Source organism: Erinaceus europaeus, chromosome 9 (genome assembly GCF_950295315.1).
Source record: "Erinaceus europaeus chromosome 9, mEriEur2.1, whole genome shotgun sequence".
In the NCBI taxonomy this organism is placed as follows: Eukaryota; Metazoa; Chordata; class Mammalia; order Eulipotyphla; family Erinaceidae; genus Erinaceus; species Erinaceus europaeus.
The window spans coordinates 75,621,235-75,643,437 of NC_080170.1; the positions used below are offsets into that span (position 1 = coordinate 75,621,235).

A 22,203-nucleotide genomic window follows, 5' to 3' on the forward strand; every position below is an offset into this window, starting at 1 on the left:
AAATATCTGTGGAACAGCTCCAAGTGTTACAGCTCTGAGTGTTGCAAAAACCATGTGGAGGGCAGGGAGACACTTTATTACATGGTGGAATCCAACTGGACTCATGCCAGGCTAGATTACTCACCTAATTTAGAAAGCCAGACACACCTTGCCTTGATTGGTTACAGGGTGGCTTTGGAAAGATACATTTTGACTGATTGCAAGGTGGTTACAAGGGGCACCATATCCACAGCAGTGAAGTCCTAGCCATGAAAAAAATGCTTAACAATCAAAACAGAAAAGAAAAAAGAAAAGAATTAACCCCCACACCCATGGGCGTCTAATTTTTTATAAAGGGTCCCAACTTATTAAATGGAGGAAGGAGGTTCTGGTCAATTAAATGGTGCTGGGAAAATTGGGTTGAAACATGCAGAAGAATGAAACTGAACCACTTTATCTCACCAGAAACAAAAGTCAACTCCAAATGGATCAAGGACCTGGATGTTAGACCAGAAACTATCAAATACTTAGAGGAAAACATTGGTGGAACACTTTCCCAACCTAAACCTCAAGGACATCTTCGTTGATACAAACCCAGTTTTGAGGAAGACTAAAACAAAACCAAATCAATGGGACTACATCAAATTGAAGAGCTTCTGCACAGCAAAAGAACCCATCACCCAAACAAATAAACTTCTCACAGAATGGGACAAGACCTTCACATGCCATACATCAGACAAGAGACTAGTAACCTGTTGTGTCCCCAACAGGAATTTGGGACAATTAGTGTACAAATGACATGAGCCTGAGACACTTATAAGGGAATGTGGATGCAGGGACTATATAAGCAAGGACTTGCAGCAGCTCACTCTCTTGGTTGGATTACCTTCATCATGGCAGTCTCCTGTTGGTGTAGCTCCAGACTGATCTCTTCACAGGGTGGTCTTGGGTAGCTTAGTTGTGGACTTTGGACTTTTGCCTGTTTTCTTAGCTAGACTTCTCCCCTCATGTTTACAGTAATTTTTATGACTAAACCTCTCTTTTGTTTAACTTTAAGTGGAGCCACGTGCTGCTTATAACACTTGGCACCCCAACGTGCTGCATATTTTAAGCCCACCCAATGCAGTTTGACTTTAATTCACCTCCAGCATGTGCTGAATTTACTCACATTTTGCTCTATGCGGTTTGACTTTATCTCTCACATGTCGAGTTATGTATGGTCCACTCTGATTTTGCCCACTGTGGATCCCAAACATGTTTCAAATTTCTAACCCCACCCCCATGCAGCTTGACTTTAATTTGCCCCAACATGTAGTATTCCATTGTGTAAATATACCACAGCTTTCTCAGCCATTCATCTGTTGTTGGGCACCTGGTTTGCTTCCAGATTGTAGCTATTATGAATTGTGCCACTAATGAACATAGGTGTACACATTGAAACACATTTAGGTATAGAATGGGGAAGTGCTGGGCCATGCCCATGAGGTGACTCTCAGAATGGAAAACAACATCATCAGAGCTCAGCTCCAGAAACCAAAGCCTGCACGAAAAATCTGAGATGGAGGTTTTGTGTTTTTTGTAAATTTGGGAGGGGTATGAGAGACATGGCTTCTTAGCATCCACACTAGAGAGACTGTCAACTTTGCTCTAAGCTTTCCATACATTAAGTAAGATTTCAAATCCACTTTGGGTGTAACTAAAGCTGAACCGTGAGCTAGTTTGTTTGTTCTCTAAAAGGTATACTGCTTATTTTTAATTTTCACAAGTATTGGATAGTGCAGGTCACAGTTAAAAATTCTTTGGTGGCACTCATTGTGCCCAGAGACTTCAGGTGTGGAATGACAACCCTTCAGCTTCAATACTCAGGTGAGACCTATCCATTCATAGTATTCTCTAATCCCATTCCAGGTGATTCGCTTCCTAACAAAGTCCCAAAACCTAAATATAGACCAGGTACCCTGAGATGAACATATGTTCACACGTATCCATAAACTAGGGCAAAATATATACCTGAAAGCAGAAGTACACAATGTAAAAGGCAGTAGCCTTGAAATTCCCTTTTTATGCAGTTGTTTGTTAAGTGCTTTTAGTATGAGTTGCTTGTAGTATGAGGTGTAAAATTCCTTGCCCCTTCCCCCTTGAATAAGCAGGACCTAATCAGTTAAGGCCACCCATTGTTCAAAGGACCCTACATGGGGACAAGCCTTATCAGGACCTTTGAACTGACTTTGTGGTATGCAGCCCACCGGATGGGTGGTCATAGCAGATGGTAGGGGGATGTGGCGACCCTGCCTGGTTGAATTCTATTGGTTGTGTGATCTTACTATATTTGAAACTAGCCCGCGCTTTGCTTTGAATGGATCATGCTTTTGCTAAGTTTGAAATGATTGGATCTTGTGTTTGCTATAGCCTGTTATTGGATGTAGGTTGATAAGGTGATGTGCTCCCCCTCCCTGAGTGTAGTCTGAATTCCTATAAATTGTATGGTTTGAGCCCTGTTCGGGGCCGAGCTTGGTAGACTAACACCAGTCACCATCTCGGCCCGGATTGCAATTCGTTAATAAACATCTTTGCTTCCTTACAGTGGATGGTGGTTTGATTTATGCTCGCTAACATTTGGAGGCTCCAGCGAGATCCCTCAGATGGGAATTCCTGAGGACACCCCATCCCGGGTCCGGACCCTCAGAGGCCTTGGAAGCCCTGCCCGGCGCCGGTAAGTTAGGCCTAAATTTTGTGCGGTACCGTTTTGTTTTCAGTTTTGTGCCTCCGGAGGACTGGTAGATCAGGCCTGATTTTTGGTGCACGTCCCCGCGGGGCCTGAGGGTCTGTGGATTGCGGGACGCCGCGGTGTAATCCCAGACCGCGGTGCTGAGAAGTGACGACTTCCAGGCCGTTGGGGCAGGTCAGACTGGTGACGAATCTGAAAGAGGATCGACACCCTAGGGATCTGGAAGAAGATCCGACAGCCCCGGTTAGGCAGGGTGGTAATAGGACTTGAGAGATAGTTCACTCCCTGACCGCGATTTGTCTTGTGTGGCCACTCTCTGTCTGTCCTTTTTCTTTCTCTCACCCTTTGGCAATTCGCGAAAAGGCTGAGCTTGATAGTGCAGCTGAGGGGGTCTGGCCAGAGCTACTCTCTGGTGATTCCCGAAGGCCTAACTGGCAATATTCCTTAGTAGCGGTGGCTGGAATGGTAATTGCCCAATCTTGACTGAATGGATGGTCTGCTGCGTGTGTGTGAATGTTATGTGCCTCACGGCCTGAAAAGCTACGGGGCTTGAGTGGGCTCTAACCTGCGTGTCCGTGGGGTCGTTTCAGCTAAGTGGGGGTTCTCAATGTAGTTGAGACCTAGACCGGGGATCATACGGTCACCCCTAAGCTAAGACCCCTTAAGGTCCCGCGAGGGGCCCGGCCAGGCGAGCATCGTTGTGTGCCTGACATCCGTCAGATGTCAGTTCCTTTTCCCCACTTACAATCTGCCTTGTTGGTCTCGCAGCATTTGCGGTTTGTCTTTTTGTTTGTCTCCTTCCCTTATTTTGTGTTACGGTACCACAGGAGGTTAAAGGTTAAAAAATTTTAGAAAAACTGGAGTCTCCATTAATAAAAACTACTTGCAACCTAAAAAGGGAAGAAGGTCCCAAGTGGACACCCTTTGGGTTGATAGGGAAAAAGTGTGTGAGAATGAGAAAATGGTGTGCCAGCTGGCTGTAAGAAAAAGTATAAAAAGAACCCGTGAAATCTGGGGTGTTAGATATTGTCTGGACATTTGTTAAGCGCGCTTGTCTGTCTGTGTGTGTCTTGTCTGTTTGTCAGTCTGTGTTTCGTGTTCACTTACTTTCACTTTGCAGGAATGGGCCAGGCGGCATCTACCCCACTGGACCTGGTTACTCATAGTTTGGGGGTAGGAGTGCATAAATATAAACTCATGACTTTTTGTTCCTCAGAGAGGCTCACCTTCAATGTAAGATGTGTTTCTGTGCTTTTTTGTGTCCCTGTGTCTTTTTGGTCAACATTAAGAAATCATCTCAGAGCGACGGGACCAGATTTGGTTCCGGCCTGAAGTTGCCAGCTGAATTTTGCCTTGTCTTTGTCTCTCTTTTAAGCCTGAGTAGCAGAATCATGTCCTCAGGCTAGTCCAGGCAGGACCCTGAGGGTGCCACCCCGCCCTGCCCTCACAGGAGTCAGGCTGGCTGGTCACAGCAGGGGCCTGGAGCCAGGCCAGGCAGCAGCTCTAGTGCAGGGGCGACACCCCGCCCTGCCTCGGTGTGGCTGTGACCTGGGACTGGCCCATGGGTGCAGATGGGTGATAGTGCTAGCATGTGTGTGGCTTTACCCATGCCCCCGGAGCTGACTGGAGCTGTCTGAAAACTGCCCTTGGTCCTCTTGGGCTCCTCGTGGAGAGAAGCTGAAAGAATTTGTTTCTTCCTCCTTGTTTTTTTTAGGGCTAGTTAAGGTTGTCCTAGGAGCTATTGGATAAAAAGAAAAATCTTAGTATATAAATGTGAGATGTTTCATCTTGAAAAATTGTGTGAGTGCAGATCTAAATTTGTGTTTGACCAGGTATGTTGCTAAGATGTGTCTGTACTGGTTAAAAGCTGCTCTTTTCCCTTAAACAATCAGCCCAGATATATAAATGATAAAAAGGTGGCTATGAGATGTCTTACATGTTTATATGTGTGTTTTAGGTTTGTTTTTGTGGCCTAAAAATGTTAATCTTAAGGCTAAAAGTGTAAGTAACTTTAAAGCTGCATTCTTATCAAAGTTCTTTAGAGTTTTCAATACAGTTCTTATGTGGTAATATAAGGGTAAAAATTCATTTGCTAAGACAGCTAAAGATTTAAAGTCTTGAGTATTTAATGTGACAATTCATCTTCTCCAAATTGATATGCAAATGATCTATTTTATAGATATTGGTCCACAGCAAATTTGGCATTTGTCTGACATTGAAAATGCTTTGAGAAGTCACTAGTATGTGTTAACTCTCTTAAGTAATTAGAGTTTGTTTAAAGTTTAAAGTTTAAAGAAAAATTTAGTTAAACTGAATTTGGTTTAGAGATCCTGGTTATGGAAATTGCTACAGGAGGTTAAAAAAATAACTTTTAAATGTATGCTCTTTAAAATTCAAACAGTCTCTCAAGTTAGGTATCACACGCTGAAGATGTGTCTCTATCTCTTGTGTGAAAAATGGCAGGAAGGTTATTGACATGTAAACGTTTTAAAATACCTTCTCAACTAGAGAAGTAGAACTGGCTTAGGTGAGTGAAAAATAACACAGTGGTTATATTAATGATTTTCTAGCCTGAAGCTTTTGCTCTGGTTTTCCTCTTTATATCTTTCTGCTTTTAGAAATTATCTGGTTTGTTTTAAGACACTGTCAGAGATTTATTCTTAACAAATGGTATTTTTGGTCTGATAGAAGATTTGTTTTGGCAAATCCTGATTTAACAAAATTATTATTTTGAATATTTAAGTTATGAGGTTTATTTTAGCCTTTTAAGTTGCCATATTAGAGTTCTAAGAGGTAAAATCTATTAAGAGTTTTATATCTACACTTATTCATGATAGCTTTGTGATGAGTAAAGATCTTAACAAAAACTGTTTTGATATTGTGCTTAAATTGTCCAAGCAGTTTAAAATAATGCTAAAAAATGGTGATCATTTTATTATGTCAACACATTAGATATTGACTTTATATACTATACTGGTATATCTGTTTGTTAAAAAGACCTTCTAAAATTACATAGAGATGTATAGGCAAATTCTGGTCATTAGATTGTCAGTTTTGGTAAGCTCTTAATCTGGTTTTGTGTATGTCTCACTGGTTACAAATGTAAGAGTACGGCAGTGATACCCCTTCAATCATACTGCCAGGTTCTTTTAGGGGGTCTCCAAGAGGTAGTAAAATGGCCCACAAATTTCTCTAAGGTAAATAGAATGACACTAAATTTGGCCTTTTGTTGCTCAAATCTGCCCCAGGTGTTAGAAAAAAGTTACAGAAGACAGAAAGATTTTAAAGAAAAGCTGAGAGATTGCTCAGAGGGTTTTTAAGAAGTTGGTAAATGTTTTGACATTAGACTTTAGAAAGGAAGGAAGGAAGGAAGGAATGAAGGAAGGAAGGAAGAAAGAGAAAGTTGGGGCAGTGCCCAGAGGGAAAAGGAAAGTCAGAAAATTGGGGCTAAGGGAAGAGAAAGATCAGTGATGTTGCTGCAAAGAAAAAGGACACTGGAAGAAAGGCTGTTTTATCAACAAGCCATTTAGACTGCTGGTGGATGAACTTAAAGGCATAAGCCGGGAAGTGCTGACCCAAAACCTTGGGCCATGGCACAGACCCGTTGCCTATTTGTCAAATATTGGACCCTGTAGCTGCTGGATGGACAAAATGCCTGAGGACAGTAGCACCTGTGGCACAGCTGGTAAGGAAAGCAGACAAGCCATCACTGGGGCAAGTCCAATGCCCACCTAACCTGCTACCAAGTTCTGTTCCTAGACCAGCCATGAGTGAAATTCAGTGCTGCCACTGGCCTGAACCCTGCCACCCTGATGTTGGAGACGGATCCTGAGGCTCCCTACAAATGCATGACTGCCAAGAGGTATGCCTTTGCTACATGGCGTGTGCATGGAGCATGTGGGGAGAGAAGATTCCTGACTCCCACCGGGAAGATGATCCAGCAAAAGAACCTACTGGAGGCCGCATGGACCCTGCAAGAAGCAGCCGTGACCCATTGTTCCGGACATCAGAAAAGAAACTAGAGGGCAGATGAAGCCACTTGTGCAGCTACACAACAAGCAGAGCCAGCCTTGACATTGATTCTACTAGGCTCCCTGCTTCCAAAGGACCCTGGATACAGTAAGGAGAAATAAGATGGGCAAGAGATTAGGACTAGAGACTAAATAGATTTTACAGAAGTAAAATCAGAGACTTTTGGGTATAAGTACTTGCTGATATGTCTCGGTTAGTGGCCAGAGAAATGGGAATAAATTGGAAATTTCATTATGCTAACGAGTCCCATATCCCTGGGCAGGTAGAGAGATAAATTAGACCTTAAAGGAGACTTTAACTAAATTAACCCTTGAAACTGGCAGGGGATTGGTATCGCTCCTGGCTCAGGCCCTTCTGAGAGTACACTGTCTCCCATTGTAAACAAACTGTCTCCCTTTGAAATGGTTTTTGGCAGACTGCTGCTGTCATGATCTGTGATGCTCTTGTCTCTGATCTATCCCACAACTGTTACCAAGTTCTTACAGATCTCCAGCCTATATTGCAGGACAATTAGAATGCTGTGCTACAAGCCTTTGGGAAGGACCCTGTCATCTGCTGCCTGCTCCACAAGGCACACCCAGTGAGAAAGACCTTATATTGTGATCCTGAGTACACCAACTGCTGCAAAGGTTGCCGGAAAGTGCCACTAGATTCATCACACTCCTTTGAAGAGGACAGTTGCTGATCCCACTGACCCAAAAGAAAAAAAAGATGAAGATGAATCAAAGATTTGATTCTCGGCTAAGACAAGTGGGGAATGTAAAAGGCAGTAGCCTTGAAATTCCCTTTTTATGCAGTTGTTTGTTAAGTGCTTTTAGTATGAGTTGCTTGTAGTATGAGGTGTAAAATTCCTTGCCCCTTCCCCCTTGAATAAGCAGGACCTAATCAGTTAAGGCCACCCATTGTTCAAAGGACCCTACATGGGGACAAGCCTTATCAGGACCTTTGAACTGACTTTGTGGTATGCAGCCCACCGGATGGGTGGTCATAGCAGATGGTAGGGGGATGTGGCGACCCTGCCTGGTTGAATTCTATTGGTTGTGTGATCTTACTATATTTGAAACTAGCCCGCGCTTTGCTTTGAATGGATCATGCTTTTGCTAAGTTTGAAATGATTGGATCTTGTGTTTGCTATAGCCTGTTATTGGATGTAGGTTGATAAGGTGATGTGCTCCCCCTCCCTGAGTGTAGTCTGAATTCCTATAAATTGTATGGTTTGAGCCCTGTTCGGGGCCGAGCTTGGTAGACTAACACCAGTCACCATCTCGGCCCGGATTGCAATTCGTTAATAAACATCTTTGCTTCCTTACAGTGGATGGTGGTTTGATTTATGCTCGCTAACACACAAGAGTCTGTAGTGAGTACCCCCCCCCAACACTTCATCTGCATTATTCCAGCCTTTAGGTCCATTATTGTTCAACAATTTGTTTGGCTTTGTATGTTAACTCTCTTTTCAGCCACCAGGTTCCAGAGGCCAACAGGATGCCGACCAGATTTCCCTGGACTGACAACCCCACCAATATGTCCTGGAGCTCCGCTTCCCCAGAGACACACCCTACTAGGGAAAGAAAAAGGCAGACTGGGAGTATGGATTGACCAGTCAATGCCCATGTTCAGCAGGGGAAGCAATTACAGAAACCAGACCTTCCACCTTCTGCAACCCACAACGACCCAGGGTCCATACTCCCAGAGGGATAGAGAATGGGAAAGCTATCAGGAGAGGGGATGGGATATGGAGATTTGGTGGTGGGAATTGTGTGGAGCTGTACCCCTCCTATCCTACGGTTTTGTTAATGTCTCCTTTCTTAAATAAATAAATTTTTAAAAAATAAGGGAGTCAGGCTGTAGCGCAGTGGGTTAAGCGCACGTGGCGCAAAGCGCAAGGACTGGCGTAGGGATCCCGGTTCGAGCCCTGGCTCCCCATCTGCAGGGGACTCTCTTCACAAGCGGTGAAGCAGGTCTGCAGGTGTCTATCTTTCTCTCCCCCTCTCTGTCTTCCCCTCCTCTCTCCATTTCTCTCTGTTCTATCCAACAACAATGACAACAACAATTATAATAACTACAACAATAAAAAACAAGGGCAACAAAAGGGAATAAATAAAAGTTTTAAAATAAATAAAATAAATTCTTTGGTGTGAAATATCAATTTTTATACATAAGAGTTAAAGTAAAAAAAATCTTAATTTTTGCCTCTGATAATTAAAATTTACATGAAGTTTATTAAACAACTTGTCCTGCTTTGTATCTTGCTACCTTTCAACCACCAAGTTGCAGGTGCTACTAGGATTCCATCCTGACTTGCCTGGGCAGACAACCTTATCATTGTGTCCTAGAACTTCATCTCTGCAGAGCTCTACTCACCTATGGAAATACAGAAATAGGCTGGGGGTATGGATCAACCTGCCAATGCTCATGTCCAGCAGAGAAACAATTACAGAAGCCAGTCCTGCCACCTTCTGTCCCACAAAAAGACTTTTGGTCCATACTCTCAGAGGGATAAAGAATAGGGAAGTTTCCAATGGAAGGGATGGACACAGAACTCTGGTGGTTGGAACTGTATGAAATAATACCTCTATTATCATACAATCTTGATAATCATTAAATCACTAATAACTTGTTTTAATTTACATGAAGTTTGAAACTAAAAAACAATAAAAAGTTGTTCATAAATAAAGAATGCAATTATTTTTAGTGCAAGTCAGATATTCTCAAGCAAATTACCATCTATGATTCATAAGTCTTTAAAAAAGATAACTCAAAGTCAAGTAGGGTGAACAGGGAAGTGGATAGAGTACAGGATTTGCTGCTGGTGCCCAGGTTCAATCCCAACAACACATAAGCTGGAATGGTGCTCTCTCTCCCTCCTCCCTTAATAATATAATGATTATTGAACTAGATAAATAATATAGTATTTGAACACCAGACTTTCATAAGTCAGTTCTAGATGTTACAGTTTCAATCCTTGGCACCTCCAAAGCTGAGCAATGCTCTGGGATGCCTCTCTCTTTTAAAAAAATAAATCTTTAAAAATAATTATTTTAAAAATTACTTCCAAAGGACTAGGAGATGGCTCAACCTACAGAGTGCACACTTTATGATGCATGAGGATCTAGGTTCAAGCATGGGTCCACATGGAAATAACATGAGAGAGAGAAAAAGAGAGAGAGAGGAGGAAACCATCTTAATGAGCAGTGGAGCAACACTATGGTGTCTCTTCTTTCTCTCCCTCTCTGTCTCTCACACTCTTAATTTTAAAAAAAAGTCCACCAGGAGAAGTATAACCATACAGGCATAGAGCCCTGATGATAATCCTAATGACAAAAAAGGTAACAGTAAATAAATAACTTTCAAAAACTAAGAGGAAGGTTCAGTAAAATTTAACTTTCCAAATGTTCTCAGAATTACCAGAAGCATACTTTAGTTATAAAATATAGATGAATATGAATGCCTTATCTACATTGTAAGGTAACAATATAAATTACAATATTCCATGAAGTCTTAGCTTGGGGAATAGAACATAAGCTTAGGAAAGTCTGGTCCTACTTGGTTCTCCTGAGGCAGTTAAAAAAACAACAACAAAACTCAGGGCCAGGTGGTGGCACACCTCATTAAGCACCCACACTACAGTGCACAAGGACCCTGGTTCAAGCCCCTGGTCTCCATCTGCAGGGGGAAAGCTTTTCTAGTGGTAAAGCAGGGCTGCTGGTGTCTCTCTGTCTCTCTGTCTCTCTCCCTCTCTACTCCCTGTCCCCCTCAATTTCTCTCTGTCTGTATCCATTAATAAATAAATAAATAAATAAATATAAAATTAAAAACAAAACCTCTAAATCTCAGGAAGAGACGAATGAATATGGGATGACTCCATATGTAGGCAGAATTTAGGAAACAGAGTTAGAAAGGGAGAGCATGGGATGAAACTTGAACTGAGGGCGATGTACTGCACCAAAGCAAGGGACACTGGGGAAGGAATGAAAGAGGGAGTATGGGGAGAGTGGAGGTCTAAGGTCCTTAACGAGGGGGTTAAAGGGTATGTAGTAGACACCTAAACTGGGAAACCATACACATAATAAACATAAATAAACATGCTGTAACTCATTAACACTTCCCCCCAATAAAATTTTTAAAAGCTAGTAAGGTCATGGGCCCCTTGGAATATATCTAAAATAGACCTACTAGCTTTTTCCAAAACGGAGACCCCAAATCTTCATCTGCAATATCCTTGTCTTTGGGTTCATGATTAGTCAACAACTTGTTCTGCCTTATATCTTAACTCTTCTTCAGCCACCAGGTTCCAGACGATACCATGATGCCAACCTGACTTCCCTGGGCAGACAACCCCACCAATGTGTCCTGTAGCCCCACATCCCTAGATCCCAGCCCCACTAGGGGAAGAGAGAGACAAACTGGGAGTATGGATTGACCTGCCAAGCCCATGTTCAGCGGGGAAGCAGTTACACAAGCCAGACCTCCAGTCTTCTGCATCCCACAATGATCCTGGGTCCATACTCCCAGAGGGACAAAGGATAAGAAAGCTTCCAAGGGGAAGTCGGGTGGTAGCGCAGCAGGTTAAGTGCACATGGCACAAAGTGCAAAGACCAGTGTAAGCATCCCGGTTCCAGCCCTGACTCCCCACCTACAGGGGAGTCGCTTCATAAGTAGTGAAGCAGGTCTGTAGGTGTCTTTCTCTCCCCCTCTCTGTCTTCCCCTTCTCTCTCCATTTCTCTCTGTCCTATCCAACAACGACATCAATAATAACTACAATAAAACAAGGACAACAAAAGGGAATAAATAAATAATTTTAAAAAAAGAAATTGTATTCCTCTTATCCTATAGTCTTGTCAATACTTCCATTTTATAAATAAATAAATAAATAAATAGCCCTTGGGGGAATTTTTGGTATAAAAAAGAAATATACATATGCTCATAGATCCCAAGACCTCCTTCTATGAGACAGCATTTTTCCTCATTCTAGTGATCTCTGCTCTATTTTTTTTTATCACATTTATTTTACTTGATTGGATGTGTTAAAACATTTTGTAATATTTCTCATCTAAATATATGCTTATAACTGGCCTGGTAGATGGTACCTAAAATTAAGCTTTGAATCCTCAAGCATTAGATCCTGAGTTTGATCCCTGGCTCTGGTTCTCTATCCCTCCCCTCTTTATGTCATAAACAATTTTTTTAACTTAAGCAGCTGGGGAAACTGCTCAATAAGCACAACACTGAACTTTCATGCTTGAGCTTCCTGGTTCTATCCCCAGCACCACATGTATCAGAATAGTGCTCTGACTTATCTCTATCCTTCTTGCTGCCTCATGTAAACATAAAACCAAAATATATATATATGTTTCCCTTTATCCTCCTCATTTTCTTCCTCTTTCCTCCCATCTTTCTCTCTTAATAAATTTTTAAAAATCTCTAAAACAGGGGGTCAGGCAGTGGCGCAGTGGGTTAAGCGCATGTGGCGCAAAGCACAAGGAACGGTGTAAGGATCCTGGTTCGAGACCCCGGCTCCCCACCTGCAGGGGAATCACTTCACAGGCGGTGAAGCAGGTCTGCAGGTGTCTATCTTTCTCTCCCCTTCTCTGTCTTCCCCTCCTCCCTCCATTTCTCTCTGTCCTATCCAACAACGAATAGCGTCAACAATGGCAATAATAATAACCACAATGAGGCTACAACAACAAGGGCAACAAAAGGGGGAAAAATGGCCTCCAGGAGCGGTCGATTCATGGTGCAGGCACCAAGCCCAGCAATAACCCTGGAGGGGAAAAAAAAAATTCTAAAACAACAGAAAAAAAACAAACAAAAACCTAAACCTCACTATGGTGAAGCTTTAACCCCCTGAGCTTTGTCTATGTGGTAGTTACATTTACGTTTCTACTTGGCTACACTATGATGGCCAGCTATTCAGTCAAACACTAGACTAAATAGTGCAATATGTGCAGTTTTAAAAATGTAGATGACTTTTTTTTTTGTTATTTCCAGAGAGACAAAGAAACAGAGGTGGGAGTGGGTAGACACCACAGTACTGAATCTTCCTCCAATGTGCTGAGTGTAGGGATCAAACCTAGTTTGGATTCATGGCAAAGAAGGCATACTATCCAGTGTGCCATTTTGCTAACCCATTTACTATCAACTACTTTATCATTTACTATCAACTAGCTTTTTTAATATTTTGATTATTCATTTATTAGATAGAGACAGAAAGAAACTGATAAGGGAGGGGAGATAGAGTGGGAAAGAGACAGAGAGACATTTGCAGCCCTGCTTCACCACTTGTGAAGCTTTCTGCCTACAGTGGGGACAAGGGGCTTGAACTTGGGTCCTTGCACACTATAATGTGTGTGCTTAACCAGGTAGACCACTGCCTAGTGCCTTTTTTCTTTTCTTTTTCTTTCTTTTTTTTTTTTTTTTAACCAAAGCACTGCTCAGCTCTGACTTCTAGTGGTATGGGGGCATTGAACCTAAGATTTTGGAGCCTCAGATATGATAGTCTCTTTGCATAACCATTAGTAAAGATTACACTCTATAATGTGAGTGGGCCTCATCTAACCAAGTAGAAACCTAAAAAGACTGAGGTTTCCAAAGAAGAAATCTGTTTCTAATCTACAGTATAAAAATTCTGCTTGAGTTTCCAGTCTTTGGGCTCAAAGGTAAAGTATCAGCTCTTATCAAGCAAGCATCTGAATGGCACCAGGAGAGCACCAACTGAGGAAAGCTAGAAAGGGTCACAAACAGGAAGCAAATGTATTATTAGTCTGTTCTCTCTCCAAACCTCCTCTAGTTCTACCCATGATGTCCTCATGGTGTAGTGAAATCCCTGGCAACATTTCCATTGGAACTTCTATCTGAAGCCCATATCTTCAGAATTCTAAGCTAAAAAGCAATCAGTATACTTAACCTTGCTTTGTGTTTCTGGAGTACCTTGGGCTTCAAGTATCAGCTGTCTGCTCTGTGGACAGACTGAGAGTGAAAGAGATTTTCCAAGTCCCAGTTTCCCCCAAGAAACTCCAGGGTCACCAGTTTATCACTTACCACCAGCCAGCCAGTTCTCAAGAAGAGAACAACCCCAAAAATGTTGATCATGCAGGATGTGAATACACCATCCCATGTCCCAAACAGAACTGGCTCCCATACAAACAGCTGGATCTTCCACCAGGGCTGAGGCTGGGCAAGGGCCTCCTGAAAACAAAGCAAACAAAAGTCAGCTTAGCAGCATTCAAGAGGGTTGAGATGGAGAGTAAAGTCAGCTTTAAAATACTTCCACCTGAAGGGCAGGGAACTAGTGCCATTGTAACACACAGGACTTTCATGTAAGGTCTTAGATTGGATCCCCATCACTACAATAGTCAGAGAAGCAGGGTGCTCAAATAAATAAATAAATAAGTGAAATACCTAAAATACTTTCCCCTATTGTGCCAGGAGAACCATGGGCTTACATGATTACAGAGTCTTGAAGACTGAGGCTACAAAGGGTTCTCTCTTAACAGAAGTGATTCCTGCACCAACTGTAGTGAAAACTGTTCAACAAGCATGATTCCTTTTACGTCCAGTCAGTCAGAAGACTACATTCCCAGTTTTCTTTTTCTTTCTTTTTTTTTTTTTTGTATTTTATTTATTTTATTTTTGAGAGAGCTGCAGAGAGAGAAAGACAGACAGACACAGAGAGAAACACCAGAGCACTGCTCAGTTCTGGCTTGTGGTGGTGCAGGGAATTAAACCTGGGACTTAGGAGTCTCAGGCATGAGAGTCTGTTTGCATAACCATTATGCTATCTCCCCCAGCCCCTTCCCAGTTTTCTTGCAGGCAGATGCACCTATGTGATTGAGTTAAGTCACTGGAACAGAGGTGGAAGTGCTATGTATCATTCATTTGTTTCTCTTTTTCCTTTTTTTTAAAGATATTTATTTATTCCCTTTTGTCGCCCTTTTGTTTTTTATTGTTGTAGTTATTGCTGTTGTTGTTATTGATGTCATTGTTGTTGGATAGGACAGAAAGAAATGGAGAAAGGAGGGTAAAAGAGAGAGGGGGCGAGAAAGATAGACACCTGCAGACCTGCTTCACCGCCTGTGAAGCAACTCCCCTGCAGGTGGGGAGCCAGGGGCTCAAAAGGGTATCCTTACACCGATCCTTGCGCTTTGTGCCACGTGTGTTTAACCCACTGCCCTACCGACTACCTTCCCTTTTTTTTTTAACTTTTTATTATCTTTATTTATTTATTAGATAGAGACCATCAGAAATCAACTGTAGTGGAGGCGGGGCTACAGAGTAGCAGCAGCTGTGTTTCTCTCCTCTCCTCCCCCTGGACAACTAGGAATATCAAAGTCACCTGAGACCACAACAAAACAAGACTAGGACTACTTTGGGAACCCACCAAGTCAGCGGTGAGTGAAAACACGTGTGGCTCATGGACAGAGAGGAGCCTAAGGAGCGACCCCTGGGCTAAAGCCCATATCTATTCCCAAGCAGCTGGTAATAGTACAGCAGTTTGTCAGTTGAGGAACCACCTCCCATTTGTTTTACTAACAAAAAGACTGCTGAAGGGAGGAGAAGACTCCCCTAAGGCTCACCAAATGCAACTGTGAGTCTCTATTGCTACTGCCCATTGGAGGCTGGAGCAGCAGGGGGGTGGCCCTGTGCTAATATCAGGGAGCAGAGACCTGACCAGGAAACTCAGGAGACTATCTTATACCCCAGTGGTCTAGAGGTGAGACTATGTAGTGGAAGTCTTTCCACATTGTTCTCTTGATGAGAACATGGTAAATAATTGCCTCAGAATCCACAGACCTGAACTCTCCCCCCACATCCACCCCAAACTCTTTTATTGTGGTGCAATACAGCAACTCCAGTCCAATTTATATTTAGTGTTTTCTCTTCTGACCTTGTTCTTCAACTTCTCGTGAGTAAGACCATCCCATATTCATCATTCTATTTCTGACTTATTTCACTTAACATGATTTCTTCAAGCTCCATCCAAGTTGGGCTGACAATGGTGAAATCACCAGATACTTAGAGGAATATATTGGCAGAACTCTTTTCCGCATACATTTTAAAGACATCTTCAATGAAATGAATCTAAAGAAGACTAAGGCAATAATAAACCAATGGGACTATATCAAATTAAAAAGATTCTGCACAGCAAAAGAAATCAATACCCAAACAAAGAGACCCCTCACAGAATGGGAAAAGATCTTTATATACAGTACTTCAGACAATAGTTTAATAACCAAAATATATAAAGAGCTTGCCAAACTCAACCAAAGAAAACAAATCACCCCCATCCAAAAATGGGGACAGTACATTGACAGAATATTCACCACAGAAGAGATCCAAAAGGCTGAGAAACACATGAAAAAATGCTCCAAGTCTTTGATTGTCAGAGAAATGCAAATAAAGACTACAATGAGATACCACTTCACTCCTGTGAGAATGTCATACATCAGAAAAGGTAACAGCAGCAAATGCTGGAGAGGTTGTGGGGTCAAAGGAACCCTCCTGCACTGCTGGTGGGAATATCAGTTGGTCCAACTTCTGTGGAGAGCAGTCTGGAGAACTCTCAGAAGGCTAGAAATGGACCTACCCTATGACCCTACTATTACTCTCCTGGGGAATATATCCTAAGGAGCCCAACACACCCATACAAAAAGATTTGTGTATACATATTCATAGCAGCACAATTTTTAATAGCCAAAACCTGGAAGCAACCCAGGTGTCCAACAACAGATGAGTGGTTGAGCAAGTTGTAGTATATTACATAGTGGAATACTACTCATGTATTAAAAATGGTGATTTCACTGTTTTCAGCCCATCTTGGATGGAGCTTGAAGAAACCACATTAAATGAGATAAGCCAGAAAGACAAGAATGAATATGGGATGATCTCACTCACAGGCAGAAGCTGAAAAACAAGATCAGAAGAGAAAACACTAAGCAGAACTTGGAATGAAGTTGGTGTATTGCACCAAAGTAAGAAACTGGGGTGGGTGAGGGGGAGAGTTCAGGTCCTGGAACAGGATGACAGAGGGCCTAGTGGGGGTTGTATTGTTATGTGGGAAACTAGGAAATGTTAATGCATGTACAAACTACTGTATTTACTGTTGACTGTAAAACATTAATTCCCTAATTAAGAAAAAAGAAAGAAATCAAGAAGGAAGGGGGAGATAAAGAGAAAGAGAGATGCCTACAGCACTGCTTCCCCCACTGCAGGTGGGGACTGGGGGCTCAAACCTGGGACCTTGTGCACTCAACATGTGCACTCAACCAGGTGTTCCACCACCTGGGCCTGCTATATGTCATTTCTAGGTGAGTGTGGGAATCAGGGTTCCAGCTCAAGCAGTAGACACATGTTCTGGTACTGCCATCTCCCATCTGGTTCCCCAGTCCTAGAGAGAAGACAGCAAAGTTATTAATCTTTGGGTATCCATCTTTTTACTTTAGTTTTCAATCCATTCTTTGTACTTTTAGTTTTGTTTTGTTTTTTTAGTTTTTTTTTATTTGTTTAATATTTGTTGCATAGAGAAAGAGAGAAACTGAGAGGGAACAGAGAATTAAAAAGGGAGAGAGAGAGACCTGCAGCACTGCTTCACCGCTTGGGAAGCTTTCCCCCTGTGGGTGGGGATCTGGGACTTGAACTCAAGTTCTTGTGCATTGTAACATGTGTTCTCAACCAGGGAGCCACCACTCACCCAGCCTGTTTTCCATCTTTTCAAATATTTCTGTAAGAAATATTTATTTGTACTAAATCCCCATTTAAATACACTTAAAGGTTGAACTTAAGAAAGAAGGATAGAAGGCCAGGCATTGGCACACCTGGTTGAGCACACGTTACCATGCACAAGTATTTGCGTTTAAGTCTCTGCTCCCCAATCACAGAGGGAAAGCTTCACGAGTGGTAAGGCAATGCTATAGGTCTCTGGAGAACTCTCTCTCTCTCTCTCTCTCTGTCTCCTCTATCTTCCCCTTCCCTCTTTATTTCTCTCTGTCTCTACCCAATAAATAATAAGTAAAATATTTTTTAAGAAGAAGAAACAAGGACAGAAAGGGAAAACATAAAGTGAAACTTGGACTGGTTTTGGTATATTTCACCAAAACAAAAGACTCTGGGGAAGAAGGGGAAGGATAGAGTGGGAGGACTTTGGGGTCCTGGTTTATAATGGTGGAAAAAGACCGAGGTTGGGGGTGGGACTGTTCTTCAGACACCTATCATGAGGAAATGAGAAATTGCACCATGTGCCAACAACTGTACTGTAAACCATTAATCTCTCAATAAGAGGAAAAGATAATAATAATATATAGGAAGACTACCTATATGCTAATATAATGATACATGTGTCATAAATAAAAATAATAGTGAAGAAAAGAAGTTTCTGCTTTCCTTACTGAACACTAAATGATACAGTGCTCTCTAAGCTCCCTTCCAACCCTTCCCTAAGATTCTTAAGCATCATTTGACAATTTTCTAGTATCAGAAGCTAATACCTGATACTAACCTGATACCTTCTTTCTTTCCAATTCAAAAGTAACAAAGGCACTCACAAATACTCAGATGAAAATTCTTTACTAGAAAAGTAAATTTGTGGAAATGACCTTAGAGAAAACAATGCATGCTGTGAGCTGCTTGTGCATAGGATTTCTAATCAATCAAGTTCAGACCCTGTTAAGATTCTTCTAATACCCTCAAATGACACAAAAGTGATGAATAATATTTCGCTGGAGACAGGAAGACGGCCATAAAAATCATGGTGTACAGTGAATCTAACTGTAATCTATAAACACAATGAAAAGACAGAAAAGTCAAGACAACAAGAAGGAAAAAAATTTCTAAGGAAAGGGGTAAGTTATATAGCATAACTACTAACAGGCTGAAAACTATGGGTGTCCTGTAATTTAGGGCCAAAGGTAGAGCTCAACTAAACCTGGTCAAAACAAAGGAAAAAAACTCTCAGTTCCTTATCCTTCTCTGGTATCACATACTCAGATCAAGAAAGGCCTCAACAAGAAGTGGGAACAACATAAATTCCCATCAGCAGATTACTATATTATTACTAAGCTATTCTGTAATTCTAAAAGATGATATTGTGTCATTTGTGACAAAATGGATGGAACGGGGCTGGGTGGTGGTATACCTGGTTGAGCACTCATGTTACAGTGTGCAAGGACCCAGGTTCAAGCCCCTGGTCCTCACCTGCAAGGGGAAAGTTTTGCAAGTGGGAAAGCAGTGCTGCAGGTGTCTCTCTCTCCCTATCACCCTCTCCCCTCTTGATTTCTAGCTGTCTCTATCAAATAAAATAAAGATAATAAAAAAATTTTTAAATGGATGGAACTTGAGGTGATTATGCTATGTGAAACAAGTAAGGGGATAAAAACAACTACTGGGTTTTTTTAACCCATTTTTGGAATATAAATAATTCACATATACACACATCAAACTGTCTCTAGGACTTCATGAAAACAGTGGAGGTTATGATGAAAGGAGACCCAGAATTTTATGATTGGAGTGGTGTACAACTATACCTTTGCACTCTTATAATCTTGTAAATTGTTACAAAATCATTAGTGATTTTTTTTTTGTGCACTTGGAGGTGTTACAGTAGATAAAGCATTGGCCTCTCAAGCACAGAGTCCTGAGTTTGATCTCCAGTATCACATGTGCCAGAATGATTCTCTCTCTTTCTCTCTCTCTCTCTCTCTCTTTCTCTCTTTCTTTCTTTCTCTCACCTTTTGCCTCTTTCCTCTCTCTCATAAATAACTTTTTTTTCAAAATTAAAAAGAGAGGCGTTCAAGAAATCAATAGGAATGCCAACTAAGCCACACAGGTCAGGAGATTGTTTCCCATCAGTGTGTTATTCCAGCTGTAATTTCTTTTACCCATACTTGTTTGTTATTGTTCATTTGTCTTTCACACACTACTAGTGAGGGGTCTCCTGAAAGTCTATAAATGTTAAAAGAGCTATCTCGACTCAGAGTGAAGACACTGACAACATATGCTTATCGCTGAACTAATGGTACCAAGGGACCTACTTGGTGAATACAGGATTGGTTTCCAGAATCCTAATCTCAAAGTGCAGAGCATGGACCAGCTTCCTGCTTCTGTTTGTGTTAGGTATCCTATCATGGCCTATTACAGATGTATTATTTATTAGAAACATCAATAATAATAGCAACTATCCGTAACAAAAGAGTCATGATTCAGATAATGCTTTCAACTTCTGATTAATTCTCTCCTTTGATCCTCACTAAACCACAGGGAGGCAAGCCCCTATTTACAGAAGGGGACAAAAAGGCTAGGAAAAGAAAACCTATAGCTGGATTTGAATCCTCTACTTTGTACAGTAAAATCTGTTCTTTGGGGAGTTGGGCGGTAGCGCAGCAGGTTAAGCGCAGGTGGTGCTGGGGAGCCGCTTCACAAGCAGTGAAGCAGATCTGCAGGTGTCTATCTTTCTTTTTTTTCATTTATTTTTTATTTAAGAAAGGATAAATTAACAAAACCATAGGGTAAGAGGGGTACAATTCCACATAATTCCATAGCATTCTCTAATTCCATCCCAGGTGGATCACTTTCTAACAAAGTCCCAAAACCTAGATATACAACAGGTTCTGTGAGAGAGAGCATATGTTCACACGTATCCATAAACTACTGCAAAATATATACCTGAAAGCAAAAGTACACTAGAGTTTGCAGTGAGCACCCCCCCCCAACACTTTCTCTCCACTATTCCAACCTTTGGGTCCATGGTTGCTCAACAATTTGTTTGGCTTTGTATGTTAACTCTCTTTTCAGCCACCAGGTTCCAGATGCCATCAGGATGCCGGCGAGGTGTGTATCTTTCTCTCCCCCTCTGTCTTCCCCTCCTCTCCCCAGTTCTCTCTGTTTTATCCAACAATGATGACAACAATAATAACTACAACAATAAACAAGGGCAACAAAAGGGAATAAATAAATAAATAAATTTTTTTTAAATCTGTCCTTTGTCCTGAGCCACAATTACCTAATAGTCACTTGTCCTTTTTGACCCTAAAGTTTAGTATTTCAGATGGCAATTGCTAAGACATTGGATTTCACTTGACTGTAAATATATGTGCCTGGGGATGGGTTGTGGCACACTTAGTTGAGCACACATCTTTCAGTGTTCAAGGACCCATGTTCAAGCCCCTGGTTCTCATCTGCAATAGAGAAGCTTCACAAGCAGTGAAGCAGTGCTTCTGATGTCTATCTACCTCCACTTCCCTCTCAGTTTCTCTCTGTTTTGATCTAATAAATGAATAAATAAATTTAATTTAAAAATAGGACTTTTAAAGTAAATACATGTGCCTTATCCATGAAACTCATATCATGACTTTGAAGGTTTACTCCTCTTGCAAGGCAGTAACACTTCCTGGGCCTTATTAGGCTAAATTAGCCTTAAAATTGCTTTACAGCAATTTTAAGTCTTCAAAAGACTATTTACCCTGAGAATGAAAGTATAAATGGGAGGCCAGGCAATACAAAGTGCAAGGACCCACCCAAGGATCCCGATTCAAGCCACCAGCTCCCCTCCTGCAGGGGGATTGCCTTACAAGTAGTGAAGAAGGTCTGCAAGTGCCTATCTTTCTCTCCCCCTCTCTATTTTCCCCTCCTCTCTCAAGTTCTCTCTTTTCCTATTCTATACATATAAAAAAAAAATGGCCTCTTGGAGCAGTGGATTCATAGATTTGTAGTGCCAGCACTGAGACCCAGCAATAACCCTGGAGGCAAAAAAAAGAAAACAAAATATAAATGGTTGGCATGGATTTCATGACTGGGCCATGACATCCTATTTGGGGATGCTTTGAGAAGTGTATCATTTTGTTTGCTTTTACCAAGCACCTAAATAATATAACTGAGTCTTCTCAGAGCCTGTTTAGAAACTGGTAGGAAGAGCCTGAATTTGACCCAATGATGGCAATCCTGATGAGGAGAGGGAGAGAGGGAGAAAGAGAGGAAGGGAGACCCATACATAAGCCCAGTAAGACAGAGGAATGAAGAAGAAACAAATACTCAGGAAAAGGGGAAATGGACCCTAGTATAAAATGTCAAACAAGTAATAGAGAGATGCCAGGGGGCATTTCTGTGGCCTCCCTGTATGGCAGGCTGCCTCCAGATGTGAGCATGGCAACACCAGCTCAGATACTCTGGTCTCATTTTTGATTCTCCATCACATGCTCCAGCCTCACATTAGAAGGCATCTCTTGGCTTTTTTCACCACTACCTGAGAATTAACCATTAGCAAGAGTACTGATTAGACAACTCATACTAGTCACAGTGACTTGCACAGTGACTAATTGACCCATGGCTAGTGTAATTTTGAGATAAATTATGCATGGCATTGAATGAGGTTTTTTTTCCCCAGAGTAAGCAATTCTCCCATTTTGATGCCAGAAATAGCATCAGATCCCACAGCTAAGAGCTCAATTCCACTAGATTGTTCCCCCCCAACATAAACA

At 41.8% G+C, this 22,203-nt stretch overlaps 1 protein-coding gene across 4 annotated transcripts in view; it reads right to left on the reverse strand.

Moving 5' to 3' along the window:
- SLC12A8 (solute carrier family 12 member 8) overlaps positions 1 to 22,203 on the reverse strand; it is a 330,378-nt gene that overhangs the window by 275,767 nt on the left and 32,408 nt on the right. For all 4 annotated transcript variants that reach the window (XM_060198210.1, XM_060198211.1, XM_060198212.1 and 1 more), the window contains exon 3: positions 13,778 to 13,924. In XM_060198210.1, the coding sequence (XP_060054193.1) occupies positions 13,778 to 13,924 (147 nt within the window). The remainder of the gene's footprint in view (positions 1 to 13,777; positions 13,925 to 22,203) is intronic.